Below are 15,844 nucleotides of genomic sequence, written 5' to 3' on the forward strand. Positions count from 1 at the left end.
TCCCCCCCTCCCTCCCACCCCCCCCCCCCCCCCCCCCTCCCCTCACCCCCTCCTCACCCCCCTTCCACAGTCAACAAGCCTCTCCCAGGAAGAGGTGGCTCTGTTCAAGGACGTGTTCTCGATGGTGGACAAGGATGCAGACGGATCGGTGTCTGCAAGCGAACTGCGTGGGGTCATGCGCAAGGGAAAGCTCTCACTGGATGCTTCTGTGGAGGAGTTTGAGGACATGATCAATGAGTTTGATGTGGATCGGGCAGGTACACTTGACTTTCCCAGTTCCTCGACATGATGGCTGCTATGAAGGGCGTGGGCCGGACGATGGCCCAGGAGGATGACGCTATCTTTGCTATTCTCTCTGGCTACGCTGCAAGCCCTGGCGAAGACGGCGAGGACGAGTACATCACCGCCGCAGACCTCTCCAAGATCATGGCCGCGCTCGGCGAGTCCATTGGCATGGACGAGGCAGAGTCCATCATCTCCCACTGCATGTCACAGTCGCATGCTCCGGGCGTCTCGCGCGAGGACTTTAATGCCTTCCTCCTCAGCTCGCAGGAGAAGAAGTCCCAGGACTAGGCCCGGCTGACCCGCTGCCCGCCACGCCCACATCGCCCCCGCCCGCTTTGCCTCCACCCGGCTTGCTATACGCCCGCGCCGCCTCAAGCCGTGCCTGCGCCGCCCGGCTCCGTGCCGCGATCTTGGCCAGCCGCCTCTCCTCTGCACTCGCGCCGTGTGTGAGTCGCTGCCACCATCAGCCCGCTCCCTGCCCTCCCCCAGCAGACGTACCCTCCTGCCACTCGAGCTCATCTTCGATCTCCGACTGCGGGCGAGCCTCGCGCCGCTTCTGCCTGTACGCGCGGTCGTTCTCCATCATCTGCTTGTGGTAGTACAGATAGCCGACCACACCCAGGACCACCGCCGTCCCCGTGTAGCTCACCCACCGGCGAGGCTTGATGAACAGCTCCGGATTGAGCAACCTGCCGCCCCACCGAGTCATCACCCCCACCACACCATCAACCCACCATCATCAGTCAGTCAGTCGCTCCTTCACCCTGCCGCAGTCTGTCCCCGATCCTCCCTCCACGCCACCACAACGCCGCACCCCCCCACCCCCCCACCCCCCCCTCACACACACAAACACCAAGCAGCCAGCCAACCACCGACTCTCTGCTGCTCCTTTCGCACCAAGTCATCCTCACCACCCCTAACCCTCGCTACGACCACCACTCCCACTCTGCCTACCTCACTCACCCCCTCCCCCACTTCCCCCTCTCCACGCCCGCCCACTCCACAAGACTCACCCACTCACACGCTCATCACCTTCAATGAGAGACGTACTTGAACAACGCTGTCGCTGTCCGTCGCGCCTCATTAGGCGGTGGCTTGGGTCCTCCGGGGGGAGGTGTAGCCATGGCGTCAGAAGACAGGTAGCGATGGCCTCGACCACCGAATACTGCCCGGCGCGGCATGGGCGCCGACGCGTCAGTACCACCCGCTGCCTCGAGGTTGTGGCCGGCTGACGGGCTCGGCGACGAGCCGCTGGACAAGGATCACGCTCGCCTCCAGCAGCATGCCGACCATCGCCGCTCCGATCACAGCTCATCGTCAACATGTGCTGGGCCTTAGTGCCGGCCGGTGGCGCGGGCGACAGGAGTCCGGGTTGTGATGCCCACAGCCTCGCCCATCCGGCCCGATGCCGAAACGGGGGTCCACACAAACTTGAGAAAGTGGTTGACGTCGTCGTTAGTCGGCATGTACCGCTTCGTGCCGGCAATCTCGAGCAGCTCGGCGTTGTTGGGGTCGGGACCGCGCGGGACAATGCGGTACCAGCGGTACTGCTGGATTTGCGCCGGCTCACCGCCAAAGTACGTGCCGACCGGAGTGAGCTCGACGCCCTCCTGAGGCGACGCCGCCAGCTCGGATCCAAATGTGAGCTCGAGGACCTGCGGCGGCGCAGGCTCGACCGCGTGCGACGCCATGGCAGACGCCAGCTCGCCGACCTCACCGTCACTGCGGACCGGCAGGTACTCGACCACAAGTGTCATGCCGACGTGGGTGAGCGAGAGCGGAAGCTCTCGTCCGGTAGCTAGCAGCACGTTCTTTGACGTCGACCGCTTCGACCGTGCGTACCACTTGATCTCCGACGCGCCCTCCTCGCCGCCAGCATACTGCCCGCCGACCCGGAGCGTAACACCTTCCATCAGCCGCCCCTCGATGGCCAGGTCCAGCACGGCAGGCGCCTGCGCTGACACAGGCCCCACCGGCGGCGTCGACGTCCATCGCCCGCCCACCGGCTGGCACTGGTACAAAAACGAGTAGCCCGCCATCTCGCCGGTCACCACAAGCTCAGTCGACCCAGTCGTCATCACGCTCTTGGTCCCGGTCGCCGGCTCGATGCGGATCCACCGCCGTGTCGCGCCGGTCGCGTCGCACCCAATGAAAATCTCGTGTGCGTTGAGGACTGCACCCTCACGCGCCTCGCCGCTCAGCTCGAGCACAACCTGTGGGCCGGCGCCGCTGGTGCCCTCGCTGCCGGCTGCGCCCTCGCTGCCGTGCTCAGCCACGCGGTCGACGTAGAGGGCAGCATGCGGCGGCTCGTGGTCGCTCCCAGCATCGTCAACAAACTCGTACTCGTACTCGTACTCATACTGAGGCTGCGCGTTGGGCACGTGAGCGCTGCCACCGTCGTTGCGCCCGCCGGCGCCCGGAGTGTCGCTGGCGGCCTTGGCCGTTAGCGTCTTATGGATGTCGATGAGCTCGTTGTTGTAGTTGGATGAAAGGTACGATTCGAGGTGCGAGGCAACCATGACCTGCAGCTGGCGGACCATTCCGGCGTCGAGGTGGTACTGCGCGCCAAACTCGCGGGCAAGGATGGCCGGGTCGTCGCCGGCGCGGACGCCGAGCTTGCCGGACCGGCCCATGCCGAGGTTGACGTCCATGACAAAGAGGATTGGATCAATGGAGACGTCCGAGACGACCGACGTTGTGTCGTCGACCGAGTCGCGCCGGCGCTTTTCAGCCGCCTGCCCAACCTTTGCCCGGCGCGCCTTGCCGCTCCGAGCCGCCACCGCCGGCGCCGAGTCCTCCGACTCCCAGTCGTGGAGTGGCGCGTTCAGCCGGCGCTTCTCCTCGCGGTCGGCACGGCCCCTGGTCATGAGCTTGACTGCCTTCTCGACGCCCTTAACCTTGGCCAGCGGCGACGCCTTGGGGTACAGGATCGACCGCGGAGGCTCGCGGATGGCCGGGCTGAACTTGCAGTGCTCCAGGATCTCGCGCTCCTCGGTCGAGAGCTTGGCCTGCCACTTCATGGCCGCCCGAGCCGGCGACGACTTGGATGCTGACGGCGACGCTGTCGCGCCGCTTGCTGCCGACGGCGGCGCGGCCTTAGTGTACTTGTTGACCTTGGGCGAAAAGGTGCACTCCTTGAGCTTGGCGTCGAGCGCCGCCAGCCGCTTGACCTCGGCCTTGCGCCGCGCAATCTTGGCCCGCTCCTCGATGATTTCATGCCGCCGGTTCGGCGACCGCGAGAGCTCCGGGTTCTTGACAATCAAGCGCGCTAGCGCCTTGGCCTCCAGCTTGGCCGTTCGGTTCGTCACCATGACCTGCGGCTGAAAGGTGCAGTCGTCGTCGAGGACTGGCGTCTTGGGCGCCCGGTGGAGGGCCTCGTACGCAGACTTGGTCCGGATGAGCTCCACAAACTGCACAATTTCCGGCCGCGCCGCAAACGCCGCCGCCAGCTTCCCGTCGGCCTCCATCAGCGCATCCAGCACAGCGCCCGAGTCCGACGCCGAGTCGGCGGCGCCGTGGACCCTTGCCATCACATCGGCCGGCGTTGCCGATGAGAGCACCGGGTCCGACTCGACAACCGAGTCGACAAACGCGTGCAGGCTCTCCGGCTCGACCCGCCCGGTGCCGTCTGGATCGAGATGCGTCCACACCGAGTCGAGCATGGCCTGCTCCTCCTGGATGCGCGGCTTGTGCTTGTCGACCGAGCGTGAGACAAACCAGCCGAGCTCGACAAAGAGGTGCTCGACTTGGTCGCGCGAGAGGTCGCCGGTCTCATCAACGTCGGCCTGCGCAAAGAGCTTCGACACCGACTCGGCGGAGAGCTTGGACCGGATGATGGCCTGCGACTTGGCCGACATCTTGGGTGCAGCGTGGAGGAGCTCCTCCTCAAACTGGGCGCGGAGCTCACGCTTGCGCTTGGTCTCTTGCCGCGCCTTGGCCTCATGGTATAGCGCCTCGTGGACGCCGAGCGCCGACCGCTGCGCACGCACCAGGAGTCGCGTCCGGTCGTAGTCGCGCTTGATCGACGGCACCGCAATGTCATGCACCACAGGCTTGGGCTGGCACGCCTCCTCATACAGCCGGTCCGCGAGCGCCACAGACTTCATCTTGCGGAGCTTGAGGTGCTCGGCACCCTTGGCGTACAGCCGCTCGTGGACTGAGAGCGAGTCGGTCCGCTCAATAGCCTGCGAGTACGCCGAGATGGCTGGCGAGCCGGTCACCTCGAGCTCCTCCTCGCGGAGCTTGATGAGGTCTTTGAGCCGGTCCACCCGCTTGGCCTCGTAGTGGTTGAACCGGTCAAGCATCGACGCCAACGGGTCGTGCCCGGCCCGCTTTGCCGCAAGCTGCTCCTCCTTCCGCTTCATGATCTGCTTCGACTTGGCCGAAATACGCGGCTCAAAGGTGCACTCGGCGAGAACTTCGTCCTCGACCTCGGCCCGAAGCGCCTCGCGCTGCTCCTGCGAGTACTCGGAAACCCGCTGGAGCCGGGTCACAAAGTCTGGATCCTGGAACTGCGTCGAGACGGCAGTTGGGCCCAGCCGCGGCCGAAACGCGTCGCGCGTCAGCGACCGCTCGGCCTCGGCCCGGGACGCCACCACTGCTGCTTCACGCGCTGCACGCCGCCGCATCGCCTCCTCGTACAGCTTGACGCCGTAGTTGACCTGTGACTCGTCGACGCCATAGACCTCCTCCACAAACTCAAACCGAGACGGCGAGTTGTGGATCGGCGAGAGTTCCGGAGGCCGCGGCACCGCCTCGGTCGGCGTCGCCAAGCGCTCCTCGGCGTCGGCGTCGTAAACATACTCTACTTCGTACTCGTACTCATACCCATCAGCCGACGTGTCCATCACATCGTTGGCCGACTCGGGCTCGAGCTGCGAGACAGTGAGCGGGCCGCGGGTAGCCGCCAGAGCCACATTCGGCACGGGCGACGGCGGCGACGGCGGCAGGCCTGACGCTGAAGCTGGCTTTTCCGCGCCTTCTTGCCTTTGCTCTTGCTCTTGCTCTTGCTCTTGCTCTTGCCTTTGCTCTTGCTCTTGCTCTTGCTCGTCTTGGACCGACTGCCTCTGCTCGAACTGCGATGCGTCCGCCTTGCCGACCTGCATCCCACCACAGGAACCACATAAATCGCCTCCCCAATCTCTATTACGTGCATCCAACCTATCCCGTCTAAATCACTCTCACCGCACCACCAGCCGAGCTATGCACACGTCCGCTCGCCCGGCCCAGCCGAGTCGCTAGCGCCAAGTCGCTCGCCAATGGCAACCAGCGGATTTTTGGCGGCCACAGCGAGGCGAGGAGGGAGGGGGGAGGAGGTATGGTGATGTGACTTACTTGCGTGTAGAGGTGGTACCGGTGGACGAGACACCTGATGTACGAGAGGCCAAGTCGTCCTCGTCTGCATGGTCAATGCGCTCTCTGTCGTAGCCACGGGTGGCCGCACCACCAGGCATGGGTGCTGTCGTCCCGCTACCAGCCGTTGCCTCACCACCACCACCAACACCACTGCCACCAGCAGCGGCATCAGCACCAGCACGTGCTGGGGTAACGGCAGGACTCCCATTCTGGTCCATGCTCATCCTTGCCTGGAGAGCACGGATCGAGTCCGTGCCCCGGGCTGGAGTGGACACCTGCATGTGGTTGGGCCCACAACAAGACGAGTGAGGGTGGTGCTGGCTGGCTGCTGGCTGTCTCGGCTGCGGCTGGCTGGCCGAGAGAGGGGGGATAGCCTCAACTGATGACGACTGTATTTGAGCTCGATCTTCGTTGTAGAAACAAGTTAGGCTACGCATGGGTTAGCACATGACATGGATATGTCTGGTATTGGGCAAATGAGCGTGAGGGAAGCATTGGGCCAGGGAAGCACAATGGCGATTGGAGGCTGGCGCTGTCCTGGGCTTGATCGAGAGCGTGATCGCGATCATGATCACGATCATGATCACTTTCACTGTGGCTCGGCGGCAGTGTGCGGACCTCGCCATTGCGTTTGCCAACACCTCACTCCCCCTCCCCCTCTCACCCCCTCCAAGCACTTCCTTCGCTGGCAACTATGGAAGGGAGAATGGCGCTGCGGCCTGTTTATGCTTCTCCTCTGCTGGGCTCGACAGGATGGCGAGTGGTGAAGACCAACGCACCCGACAACCACCCAGCCAAGGTCTTTTACTACCACGCGTCGTCGGCCACGTCGTCGTGGGACCTTCCGGCAGTGCTCGAGCCGTTTGATTTGTCGGGCTTTACGGGGCCACGAAGGAAGCGCAAGCGTGATGAGAGCGGAAGAACGAGCAGAGCTCAGCATCCGCCGGTCCATGCTAGGAATCAGTCGACAACGAGTGCGGGCGCCGAGGAGACAGCTATGCCCGAGGCGCCGTGGGCAGACACTGACGATGCCAAGACGGTGGCACAGGCTGTTGAGGGTTTCCGTGCCCTGCTGTGGGAGACCGGCATCACGCCGTTCTCGGACTACTATGTGATGAAGAGCAGGCTAGAGAAAGACGCCCGGTTTGCCGCTGTTGCCGACGAGGACGACCGCCGCGCCATCTTTGAGGCTGTCGCTACCGAGGCTGCGAGCAAGAAAACAGCGTCGGCCGAGGAGCAGGCACGAAATGCTGCCGCTTCTGCCTTTTGCGCTCTCATCCGCAAGATGCTGCCGCGGCTTCCGGCCAAGCCACAGCTGTACGATCTGCGGGCGGTGGCCGGCGACGATCCTGCCTACAGCGGCGTGGGCAAGCTAGAGCGCGAGGCGCTTTTTGCGCGCGAGGTCAGTGCGCTGCGCGAGAAGAAGGCGCGACTCAAGGCGGAGCGCAAGGCCAAACGCAATGCGGCCAAGGCGGCGTACGTCCGCCTCTTGGCGTCGCTGGAGGACCCCGCACTGGGCGGGGACTCGCAGTGGCGGACCACCCGGCCGCGCATCGCCGACGACCCGGCCTTCAAGGCGCTTCCTCCATCCAAGGCCGAGGACTACTTTTACGACTACACCGACTCGCTGAAGGAGGCCGAGGCGTCACGGGCATCTGTGGCCAAGGCGACTGCCAAGGTCCAGGCTGAGACTGCCCGGAGCGACTTTCTCACCCTCCTGGCCGAGTTTGTCAAGTCGCCGGCCGAGGACTACGCCGCCATCACCGACCGGCTTGGCGTCGACCCGCGCTGGTCAGCACCGGGCGTCTCGGACGCCTTCCGCCGATCCGCCGTCGAGAAACACCTCGCCGAGCTCGGTACCTCGGCCAAGGGCCGCCTCGCCGTCATCCTTGCCCGTCACGCCGCAAACCTCCGGCTCGACTGGGACTGGCCGCGTGCACAGCGGTTCCTCGGCGAGCTTCCGGGGACTGGCGAAGAAATCCGGGCGCTCAGCCTCAGCGCTGCTGGTGCCGCTGCAGTCTATAGCGAGTTTCTGGTCGACGCGAAGGCCAAGGCCCGCGAGGCGTTCTTCGACATGGTCGACTCGGTCGTTGCGCCCGGTGCCGCGCTCGCTGCCCACGACGTCGCCGACTTTCTCGAGTCCACCGATCCGCGCTTTGAGCGTGCCGAGCAGGATCCGGCATTCAACGCTCTCCTCGCGCTCGAAGAGTATCTCGGCTCCGACGAGCAGGCCGCCCGCCGCGCCGCCCACTTTTCCTCCTCATCACGGGCGCACGCCTCGTCCAAGTCAGGCAACGACGACGGGTACGCTCTCGACATCGACATCGCCGACGATACGGAAGGCGATGTTGGCAAAAGCGGAGGCAAGGGCATCAAGGGTGGAGACGATGACTAAAGCCAACTCGCAATCCAGCCCGGCGGCGGCAACCGACTCACTGCCGACTCCTCGCCGAGCGACCGTCCTCCGCCGCGAGAGTCGACGACGGCGGTACTTGACGCAGCCGCTTGAAGCAGGTATGGCGGAGGTTCAGCGCGACTGGCAGCACCGCGAGTTCATTGTATGTATTGAGAAGGACATGGAATGAGGGAGATGGAGGGGAAGGGGGGGGGGGAGGGTGAGTGGGAGGGAGGGGGGGGGGGTTGGCCCTGCCTGTGCTCTCTCGCTCCCTTTTCGAGCGTTGGCTCTTGCCAAAGTCCACCATACAAGGAGCGGTGGAGGAGGGGAACGTTGGTGGAGTGATGGGGAAGGGCGCACGGGGGGGAGGGGGGGGAGGGGAGGAGGAGAGGGTACTCACAGACATTGTTGTTGTTGTTGTTGTGTTGGTGGTGAATGGCTTTGGTGTGTGTGTGTGTGTGTGTGTGTGTGTGTGTGTGTGTGTGTTGTCGCTTGGTCAACGTGGTCGTCTGGTGGACGTGGTCGCCTGCTCGACGTGGTCGCCTGCTGGACGTGGTCACCTGATGGACGTGGTCGCTTGATCAAATTGGTCACCTGGTCGCCTGATGGACGTCTCGGACCTGTATGTCGTCTGATTTGCCTATGTAGGAGTCGGTTACCGTCAACGTGCTCAAGATTGTCGAGTTCCTCAACAAGTTTGACATCTCCACCAGGTATCGCCTCTCCAAGCTCAACGATCAGCTCTCCACTCTGGAACGTCGCATGGACTCGGCAGAGGCCCAGCTCTCGACTGTCTTCCAACAGCAGCAGGAGGGGCACAATGAGTAGTGCCGATGCTGCTCCTCTCCGCTCTCTTTATCCGGCTCGATCGCTTGACGACGACATCTCCGGCTCGATCGCTTGACGACATCCCCGGAGTCTTTCTCTCTGCCCTTCGTCATTGAACAAAGTATCTCCCTCGCCCCACTAACCCTCTCTTGCTTGCCTCCTCCCCCGGACCTGCTGACCGGTCTGCTGCGGATGCGACGGAATGGCAGCCGCCTCCGCCCGTGTCACACGCGGGCGACGCAGACGCAGCCACAGGCACTCCACTCGGCAAGGACTGTGGAAGTCGACCAACAGTCTTTGGTGGTATAGCAAAGCACATGGCTAGTGCGGGCGAAGCTTCACCACTGCTCAACACGGTGGGGGCGTGTAATGCCGAGACACCGCCTGGTGTCCGTCCGTGGACTCGGCATGGCGAGTCTGTCCTGCTCCCTGAAGAGCGTGCTGAAGGTGCCAACGCCATGGGTACCTTTTCTGGCGTGGTCATGCCCAACACGCTGGGAGTCTTTGGCGTCATCATCTTCCTCAGGCTGTCTTGGGCGTGTGCTCAGTCAGGACTGCTCCTCTTTCTGGTCATCATGACTGCCGCCTACTCGGTCGCCGGCCTCACCGTTCTCTCGCTCATGTCCATCTCCACCAACGGCCGGGTCCGTGGCGGCGGGTGCTACTTTATGATCTCGCGGGCGCTCGGCCCCGAGTTTGGTGGTGCTATTGGCCTCATCTTCTACGCCGCCAACATTGCCGGCTGCGGTCTGTATCTGGTCGGCCTCTCGGACGCGCTCATCTCGGCCTTTGACCTGCCAGGCACCCGCTGGCACAAGCTCGCCTACGGATCGGCGGTCCTCCTGCTGGTCACGGTAGTGTGCCTCGTCGGCGCCAAAGCGTATGCCAAGACCGGGATCTTTATCTTTGTCCTCCTCTGGGCCATCATTGCCGTGGTCCTCGGCTCGATCTTCTTCCGATCCAACGGCTCGGTCGCCGGCTACACCGGCTTCTCGAGGTCGACGCTCCACCACAATCTGTACCCCGACTTCCAGGCTGCGCCTGCCGGCGCCGGTGCGCAGTCGTTCCAGTCGGTGTTTGCGGTGTACATGCCGACGACGACCGGCCTGCTTGCCGGCTCGAACATGTCGGGCGACCTCGCCGACGCGGCGCGGTCGCTGCCGCGCGGCACCTTTATTGCGGTTGTGCTGACGTACGTCACGTACGCGCTGCTTGCTGTCTCGATGGCGGCGACGATCCAGCGGTCCGAGATGCTGGAGAACTACTACGTGGTGCAGGACATTTGCATCTCCAAGTACATTGTGACTGCCGGCATTGTGTGCTCGACGGTCTCATCGGCGCTCGGCAACCAAATCGGCGGCTCACGGATTGTGCAGGCATTGGCTCGCGACAAGCTCTTTGCCTTTCTCAAGCCGTTTGCCTATGGCGCGCCCGGCTCGGACGAGCCGCGGTACGGCGTGCTCCTCTCGATGGTACTCATCCAGGCGCTGCTGTTTGTGGGCGATCTCAACACGCTCGCAAAGATCACCACCTCCTGCTTCCTCATCTCGTTTGTCATCATCAACTTTGCCTGCTTTGTCCTCTCCATCTCGGGCACGCCCAACTACCGCCCGTCGTTTACCGGCTCGAACGCGTTCACGACCGGCCTCGGCACCGTCGTCTGTCTAGGCACCATGTTCTTTGTCGACGTCGTCTACGCTGGCGTCTCGCTGGGCTTCCTTGTCATCCTCCTCATCTATGTCCACTGGACGGCGCCGCCGCTCAACTGGGGCTTCATCTCACAGGCGCTCATGTACCACCAAGTCCGCAAGTACCTGCTTCGGCTCGACGTCCGCAAGAACCACGTCAAGTACTGGCGGCCGCAGTTTCTCTACCTCTGCGCCAACCCGACGTCGTCGCTGCAGGTCCTCGACTTTGTCAACAACCTCAAAAAGGGTGGCCTCTACGTGGTCGGCCACATCCTGGTCGGCGACGTCGTCTCCCAAGGTCGTCGCTACAAGCAGCAGGTCGCAGCATGGCGCGAGTTTATCGCCGACACCAAGATTAAGGCCTTTTCCGAGACCCTCATTGCGCCGTCGGTCCGGGCCGGCGCCCGGTCGCTGCTCGAGGTCTCGGGCCTCGGCGCGCTGCAGCCAAACACGCTCATTATGGGCTTTTTCGACACGTCGACGTCAATGGCCGACGCGCAGGCGGCCGGGCTGGGTCCGGACGACTTGCGGTCGACGGTCTCGCTCCGCGGGCCGGCGCTCTCGGGCCGGCGCGAGTTTGTGTCTGCGGCGCGGCGGCACTTTGCTGCCGCCTTTCGCGAGCCGACCAGCGCCTCGGCTATTACCCTAGCTGAGTACGTGGGCATCATCAACGACGCGCTGTTCTTCAACAAGAACGTGGTCATCACCCGCAACTTTGAAAGGCTCGACAAGGAGCTGATTGTGACCCGCGCGCTCTCGCGGTTCGGCGCTGAGCCGCAGCGGTCGGCGTCGTTCTTTTCCAACATGTACCGGTCCACCACCGCAGCGCTCTCAAGGAGCCGCAAGATCAACATCGACTTGTGGCCCATCGACGTCTCGGGCACCTCGCAGTTTGACCACTCGTTCACCCTTCTCCTGCTCTTTGGCTGGATTCTGCAGTTGACCGACATCTGGTCCAAGTTTACCCGCCTCCGGGTCTTCTCCATTATCCACACCGGCGAGTCCAAGGATGCCGAGCGCGAGCGCATCGAGCTCATGCTCCGTACCGCCCGCATCGACGCCGAGGTCATCCCGCTCGAGCTCTCCGAGGCCGCCTCGGCTTCGTGGTTTGACGCTACGCCGCCGTCGGTCGGGCCCGAATGGGCCAACGCCGACCGCAACTCGGACGGCGATGATGTTGAGCCCGCCACGGTCGCCGCTGCCGCAGACGAGGATGCCCGTATCGGCGCGTCGTCCGCGCGGACGTCGACTGCGTACTATCCGTACGAGGACGAGGTCCACGATGGTGTCGACCGCGACTCGGACGCCTTCCAGCGGCTGCTCCTCGTCCGCTACAGCATCGTCAACCAACTCATGCGTGCGTACTCGGCCGAAGCCGGGGTGATCTTCTCCACCTTTGACCGCCCGTCCGTCGCTGTCCGGTACAACACCCACTTTCTCGCCGGCCTCGACGCGCTCACCCGTGATCTGCCGCCGATCCTCTGCCTCTACGGGATCGGCACGTTCCTTGCCACTGAAATGTAAAATACAATCATCCATGAGTCAGAGTGCACGGCAGTCGGCGACCGTGTGCAGCCGTGAGCCCGAGATGCGTCGTCCCCTCCTCCGCCCGAGGTCCGCTCCCGAATCCGCGAGCCACGCGACGGCTGACGAGCACCGACAACACACATCACTTGACGACAGCACCGTACGTCGTCACCGGCCCATACACATACCTTTACACAGGTACACAGGTACATACACAACACCTCCAGGTCAGCATGCTCTTGGGTGCGGTGCGTGCGGCTGTGGCCGGGCGGTTGGCAACAGGACCGGTGGGAGGCGTTCGTGCCGCGTCAGCAGCAGCCAAGGCGCTGAGCGGTGCAGGCGGGAGCGGGGCGACGAGCGGGACCGAGAGCGGGACGGCGAGCAGGCTGAGTGGCAAGGGATCGGCGCGGCTGGATGAGTTTGCAGCGCGGTTGGAGGCAGAGGCACCGATGCTGGACGCTTTTCTGGGAACACCGCGTGGAGGAGTGACCATGCCCGAGCCGCGGCCGCGGAGGAAGCGCGGGTTTGTGGAGAGGGAGCCCAAGCCCGAGTGGCTGAAGCGGGACATGCCGCGTGGCGCCAACTACAAGCGGCTGAAGAACTCGCTCGACGGTCTTGATCTCAACACGGTGTGCGAGGAGGCCAAGTGTCCGAACATCGGCGAGTGCTGGGGCGGAAAGGACGGGACGGCGACGGCGACCATCATGCTGCTGGGCGATACTTGCACCCGTGCCTGCCGCTTCTGCGCCATCAAGACGTCCAACACCCCGCCGCCGCCTGACGCCGACGAGCCGTACAAGGTTGCCAAGGCCGTGACCGATTGGGGCCTCGACTACGTCGTTCTCACCTCGGTCGACCGCGACGACCTTCCCGACGGTGGCTCGGGCCACTTTGCGCAAACCATCGCGCATCTCAAGTCGCTCGACTCGGAGCTGACTGTCGAGGCGCTGGTTTCGGACTTTGCTGGCGACCTCGAAGCCGTCGCCCGTGTCGCCGAGTCTGGCCTCGACGTCTACGCGCACAATGTGGAGACTGTCGAGCGGCTGCAGGGTGTGGTCCGCGACCGGCGCGCTGGCTACCACCAGTCGCTGACCACGCTCCGCGAGGCCAAGCGGGTGACCCCGGACATTGTCACCAAGTCCAACATCATGCTCGGCGTCGGCGAGACCGATGCCGAAGTCCAGGCGACCATGGACGACCTGCTGGAGGCCGGTGTGGAGATTCTCACCCTCGGCCAGTACCTCCGTCCGACACCGCGCCACATGAAGGTCGCCGAGTACGTCCATCCTGACAAGTTCAAGCACTGGCAGGTGACCGGCGAGGCCATGGGCTTCAAGTACGTCGCCTCGGGTCCCCTCGTCCGCTCCTCTTACCGTGCCGGCGAGTTTGCCATCAAGGCGCAGATCAAGAAGAAGCGCGCCGCGGCAGAGTGATGATACACTTAAAGCATGCACAATTTATGGTGATGTTTGGGCCTGCGCGTCGATGCCGGCCGCATGTCCGAAGCGATGGCGTGGCAGGAAACGGAAGCCGTCGGAGACCAGTGCACACGTCAGGAGAAGAGAACAAGAGAGAGAGAGAGCGCGTGGACCATGATGACATGATCACAGAATCGCATGATCGCATCATGTCGTGATCCCATCACAGCGTTTAGAGGCCCTCCATGGCGCGGGCCTTGGGCGACTTGTTGCGCTTGCGCGGCGAGCGTCGGACAGAAGTGGCCGACGAGGTAGCAGCGTCACCAGCCGGAGCCGGCGCCTTCTTCTGCGGAGTGGGCTTGTTGAAGATGAACCTGTTTCCGGTATGAGCATGCATGGCGTTGAGTTCAGGGCGAGGGTGTGGAAGTGTTGAAGGGAGTGAGTATGTATATAGGCGTGCAAGGGGGAGGGGGTAGGGAGGGAAGGAGGGAGAGCGTCATGATGGCGCGAAGACTGGGCAGGATCGAGGAGGGGAGGGTAGGCGTCGGTGCGAGGCAGTGGCGTACACGTTAAAGAACGAGCCGACGACAACAAAGACGGCAAAAATGATGGCAATGAGGGTAAACTGGTCCATGGTTGCGGAGGAGGAGGGGAGGAGAAGTGGCCTTGGCGCTTTAGCCTCGTCCTTAGCAAGCTGCTGTCAAAGTGAGTTGGGCGCGCGGACGAGCGAACGTGTGAGCGACCCGGCCAGAGTATGCGACAGTCGTGTAGTAGAGGCAGTTGTGCAGAGAGATGTGTGCCAAGGGAGCGACGGCAAAGGCATCGGACGGATTATGGCTTGTCTGATGCAGGTATTACGGACTGGATCTGGCGCCAACTACGGCCTCAGACTCAGCTCTGGCCTTGGCCTCGGCCTCGGCCTGGCCCTGGCCTCGGCCTTGGCCTTGGCCTTGGCTTTCTTGCGTCGCTGCTTGCGACGATGGTGCGAGAGAGTCGCTGCGGGGTTGATCTAGGAGTGATCAAGGCAGCGATTACATCGGCGTCGACGGGCTCAGTGCCCGTGGCGTCAACGGGGGATGCGGGAGCAGGCGGTTTGGCGCGCTTGGTGTCTCGCGCATCGCCGTCGCCGCAGGCGCGAGCATCGGCATCAAAGTCGGGAGCCAGCGACCGCTTGCGCGGGCCTTTTGTAGCCTGCTGGGCCTGCGGCGGGGCGGAGTCCATGGCAGGCAGGGTGCCTTCCGAGACGAGGGCAGCCAGCTCGTGGAGCGGCGAGACGAGAGCGTCGGAGAACGGCGTGCAGAAGCGGTCGCACATGTCAGCCAGATCTTCAGGTGAGTGGTCCTCAAGGTAGGCTTGCCACCGCTGCGTGTTGGCGGTGAGAGCATAGAGCGAAATGAGCTCGGACGAGAGCGCCGCCCTGGCCTCCATCAGCGTCCGGGCCTGGTCGGGATCCTGTAGTGAGCGCTGAGAGTGCGGAAGGGCAGTGATGGCGTGGACGTACGCTACATAGCGCGAAAGTGCAGTCGATGGCGTTGCGGTCGATGAAAGCGCTCTGCCGGCTACCTGTTGTGGTGGGCCGGGAGTCCGCCGATCGCGGCCTGCGAGCAGCGCTGGCGATGACGACGCCGAGGGTGACCGCCCAACACTTCCGCCAATCGGCCGGATCGGAGGCGGAGCCTGCGGCGGCTCAACACCGGCCTTGGATGCCGCCAGCCAGCTCACCGCCATGATCCGCTTAAACTCTGAGGCGATGGCTTCGTACACCGAGCCGGCAGCTAGTTGGTCGTCGGAGAGCCTCGCTCCAAACAGCACGTACAGCAGCTCGACGAGGTCGTGGTAGCTCTCTGGAGACCGAAGGCGATTGAAAAACGAAGCATACCCGAGCAGTCCAGGTGAGATACTGCCCAGATCAGCGCCGTGTTCAGTAGCGGCTGAAGATCAGGATGGGGGGGGGTGAGTGCAGGTAGGGGGGGGGGAGGAAGGGGGATAGCAGCGACGGCGGCGTACCAAAGAGGATGGACGGCTTCCGTGAGACACAGGCCCACTCGGCAATCCACGACATAACCACCTTGCCCAAGCTTGACGCTTGGGCTCCCTGTGGTGTCTGGAGGGCCATGCAGCAGCGAGAGAAGGGTAAAGCTTTCGTAGAGGTGCCAGTGGCGAGCACAGAGGGAGTGTGCCTCAAACTGCGACCTTTTTTGGAGAGGAAGCAACAGTGCAAGACTGCGAGACATCAGAGCCAACAACGTGGACATGGGCGCAAGGCCAGTCACGATGTGGTAGGCATGAGTTGGAGTGGGGGGTGGGGGGGTGGGGGGGGTGGGGGGTGGTTTGTCGTCGTGTCGTGT

General features: G+C 63.7%; 7 protein-coding genes across 7 annotated transcripts in view; 5 read left to right on the plus strand and 2 right to left on the minus strand.

Annotated features, from left to right (window-relative positions):
• AMSG_01373 (calmodulin-2) overlaps positions 1–1,028 on the plus strand; it is a 1,492-nt gene extending 464 nt beyond the window's left edge. Inside the window, exon 2 of the mRNA XM_013906525.1 lies at positions 71–1,028. Coding sequence (XP_013761979.1) covers positions 71–289 — 219 coding nt within the window. The 3' untranslated portion in view covers positions 290–1,028. The remainder of the gene's footprint in view (positions 1–70) is intronic.
• AMSG_11649 (uncharacterized protein) lies at positions 542–5,738 on the minus strand (the record flags this gene model as incomplete). The annotated part of the gene is made up of 5 exons (XM_013906594.1): positions 542–714; positions 784–974; positions 1,336–1,379; positions 1,647–5,248; positions 5,663–5,738. The coding sequence occupies 5 exons, from the start codon at positions 5,736–5,738 to the stop codon at positions 542–544; spliced, it is 4,086 nt and encodes a 1,361-aa protein (XP_013762048.1).
• Positions 5,739–6,346: 608 nt separating this feature from the next.
• On the plus strand, positions 6,347–8,035 carry AMSG_01376 (uncharacterized protein; the record flags this gene model as incomplete). Its single annotated transcript, XM_013906526.1, has 1 exon — positions 6,347–8,035. One exon carries the CDS (start codon positions 6,347–6,349, stop codon positions 8,033–8,035), a length of 1,689 nt encoding a protein of 562 aa, XP_013761980.1.
• Positions 8,036–8,138: 103 nt separating this feature from the next.
• AMSG_01377 (uncharacterized protein) lies at positions 8,139–9,002 on the plus strand. The gene is made up of 2 exons (XM_013906527.1): positions 8,139–8,198; positions 8,684–9,002. Exons 1-2 carry the CDS (start codon positions 8,157–8,159, stop codon positions 8,861–8,863), a joined length of 222 nt encoding a protein of 73 aa, XP_013761981.1. The 5' UTR covers positions 8,139–8,156; the 3' UTR covers positions 8,864–9,002.
• Positions 9,003–9,134: 132 nt separating this feature from the next.
• On the plus strand, positions 9,135–12,075 carry AMSG_01378 (solute carrier family 12 member 9; the record flags this gene model as incomplete). The annotated part of the gene is made up of 1 exon (XM_013906528.1): positions 9,135–12,075. The coding sequence occupies exon 1, from the start codon at positions 9,181–9,183 to the stop codon at positions 12,073–12,075; it is 2,895 nt and encodes a 964-aa protein (XP_013761982.1). The 5' UTR covers positions 9,135–9,180.
• Positions 12,076–12,222: 147 nt separating this feature from the next.
• On the plus strand, positions 12,223–13,540 carry AMSG_01379 (lipoic acid synthase). Its single transcript, XM_013906529.1, has one exon. It carries the CDS (start codon positions 12,312–12,314, stop codon positions 13,509–13,511), a length of 1,200 nt encoding a protein of 399 aa, XP_013761983.1. The 5' UTR covers positions 12,223–12,311; the 3' UTR covers positions 13,512–13,540.
• AMSG_01380 (uncharacterized protein) lies at positions 13,518–14,159 on the minus strand. Its single transcript, XM_013906530.1, has 2 exons — positions 14,063–14,159; positions 13,518–13,870 (listed from the first exon to the last, which is right to left on the minus strand). The coding sequence occupies exons 1-2, from the start codon at positions 14,128–14,130 to the stop codon at positions 13,729–13,731; spliced, it is 210 nt and encodes a 69-aa protein (XP_013761984.1). The 5' UTR covers positions 14,131–14,159; the 3' UTR covers positions 13,518–13,728.
• Positions 14,160–15,844: the final 1,685 nt, after the last annotated feature.

Source organism: Thecamonas trahens (genome assembly GCF_000142905.1).
Source record: "Thecamonas trahens ATCC 50062 unplaced genomic scaffold supercont1.5, whole genome shotgun sequence".
In the NCBI taxonomy this organism is placed as follows: Eukaryota; order Apusomonadida; family Apusomonadidae; genus Thecamonas; species Thecamonas trahens.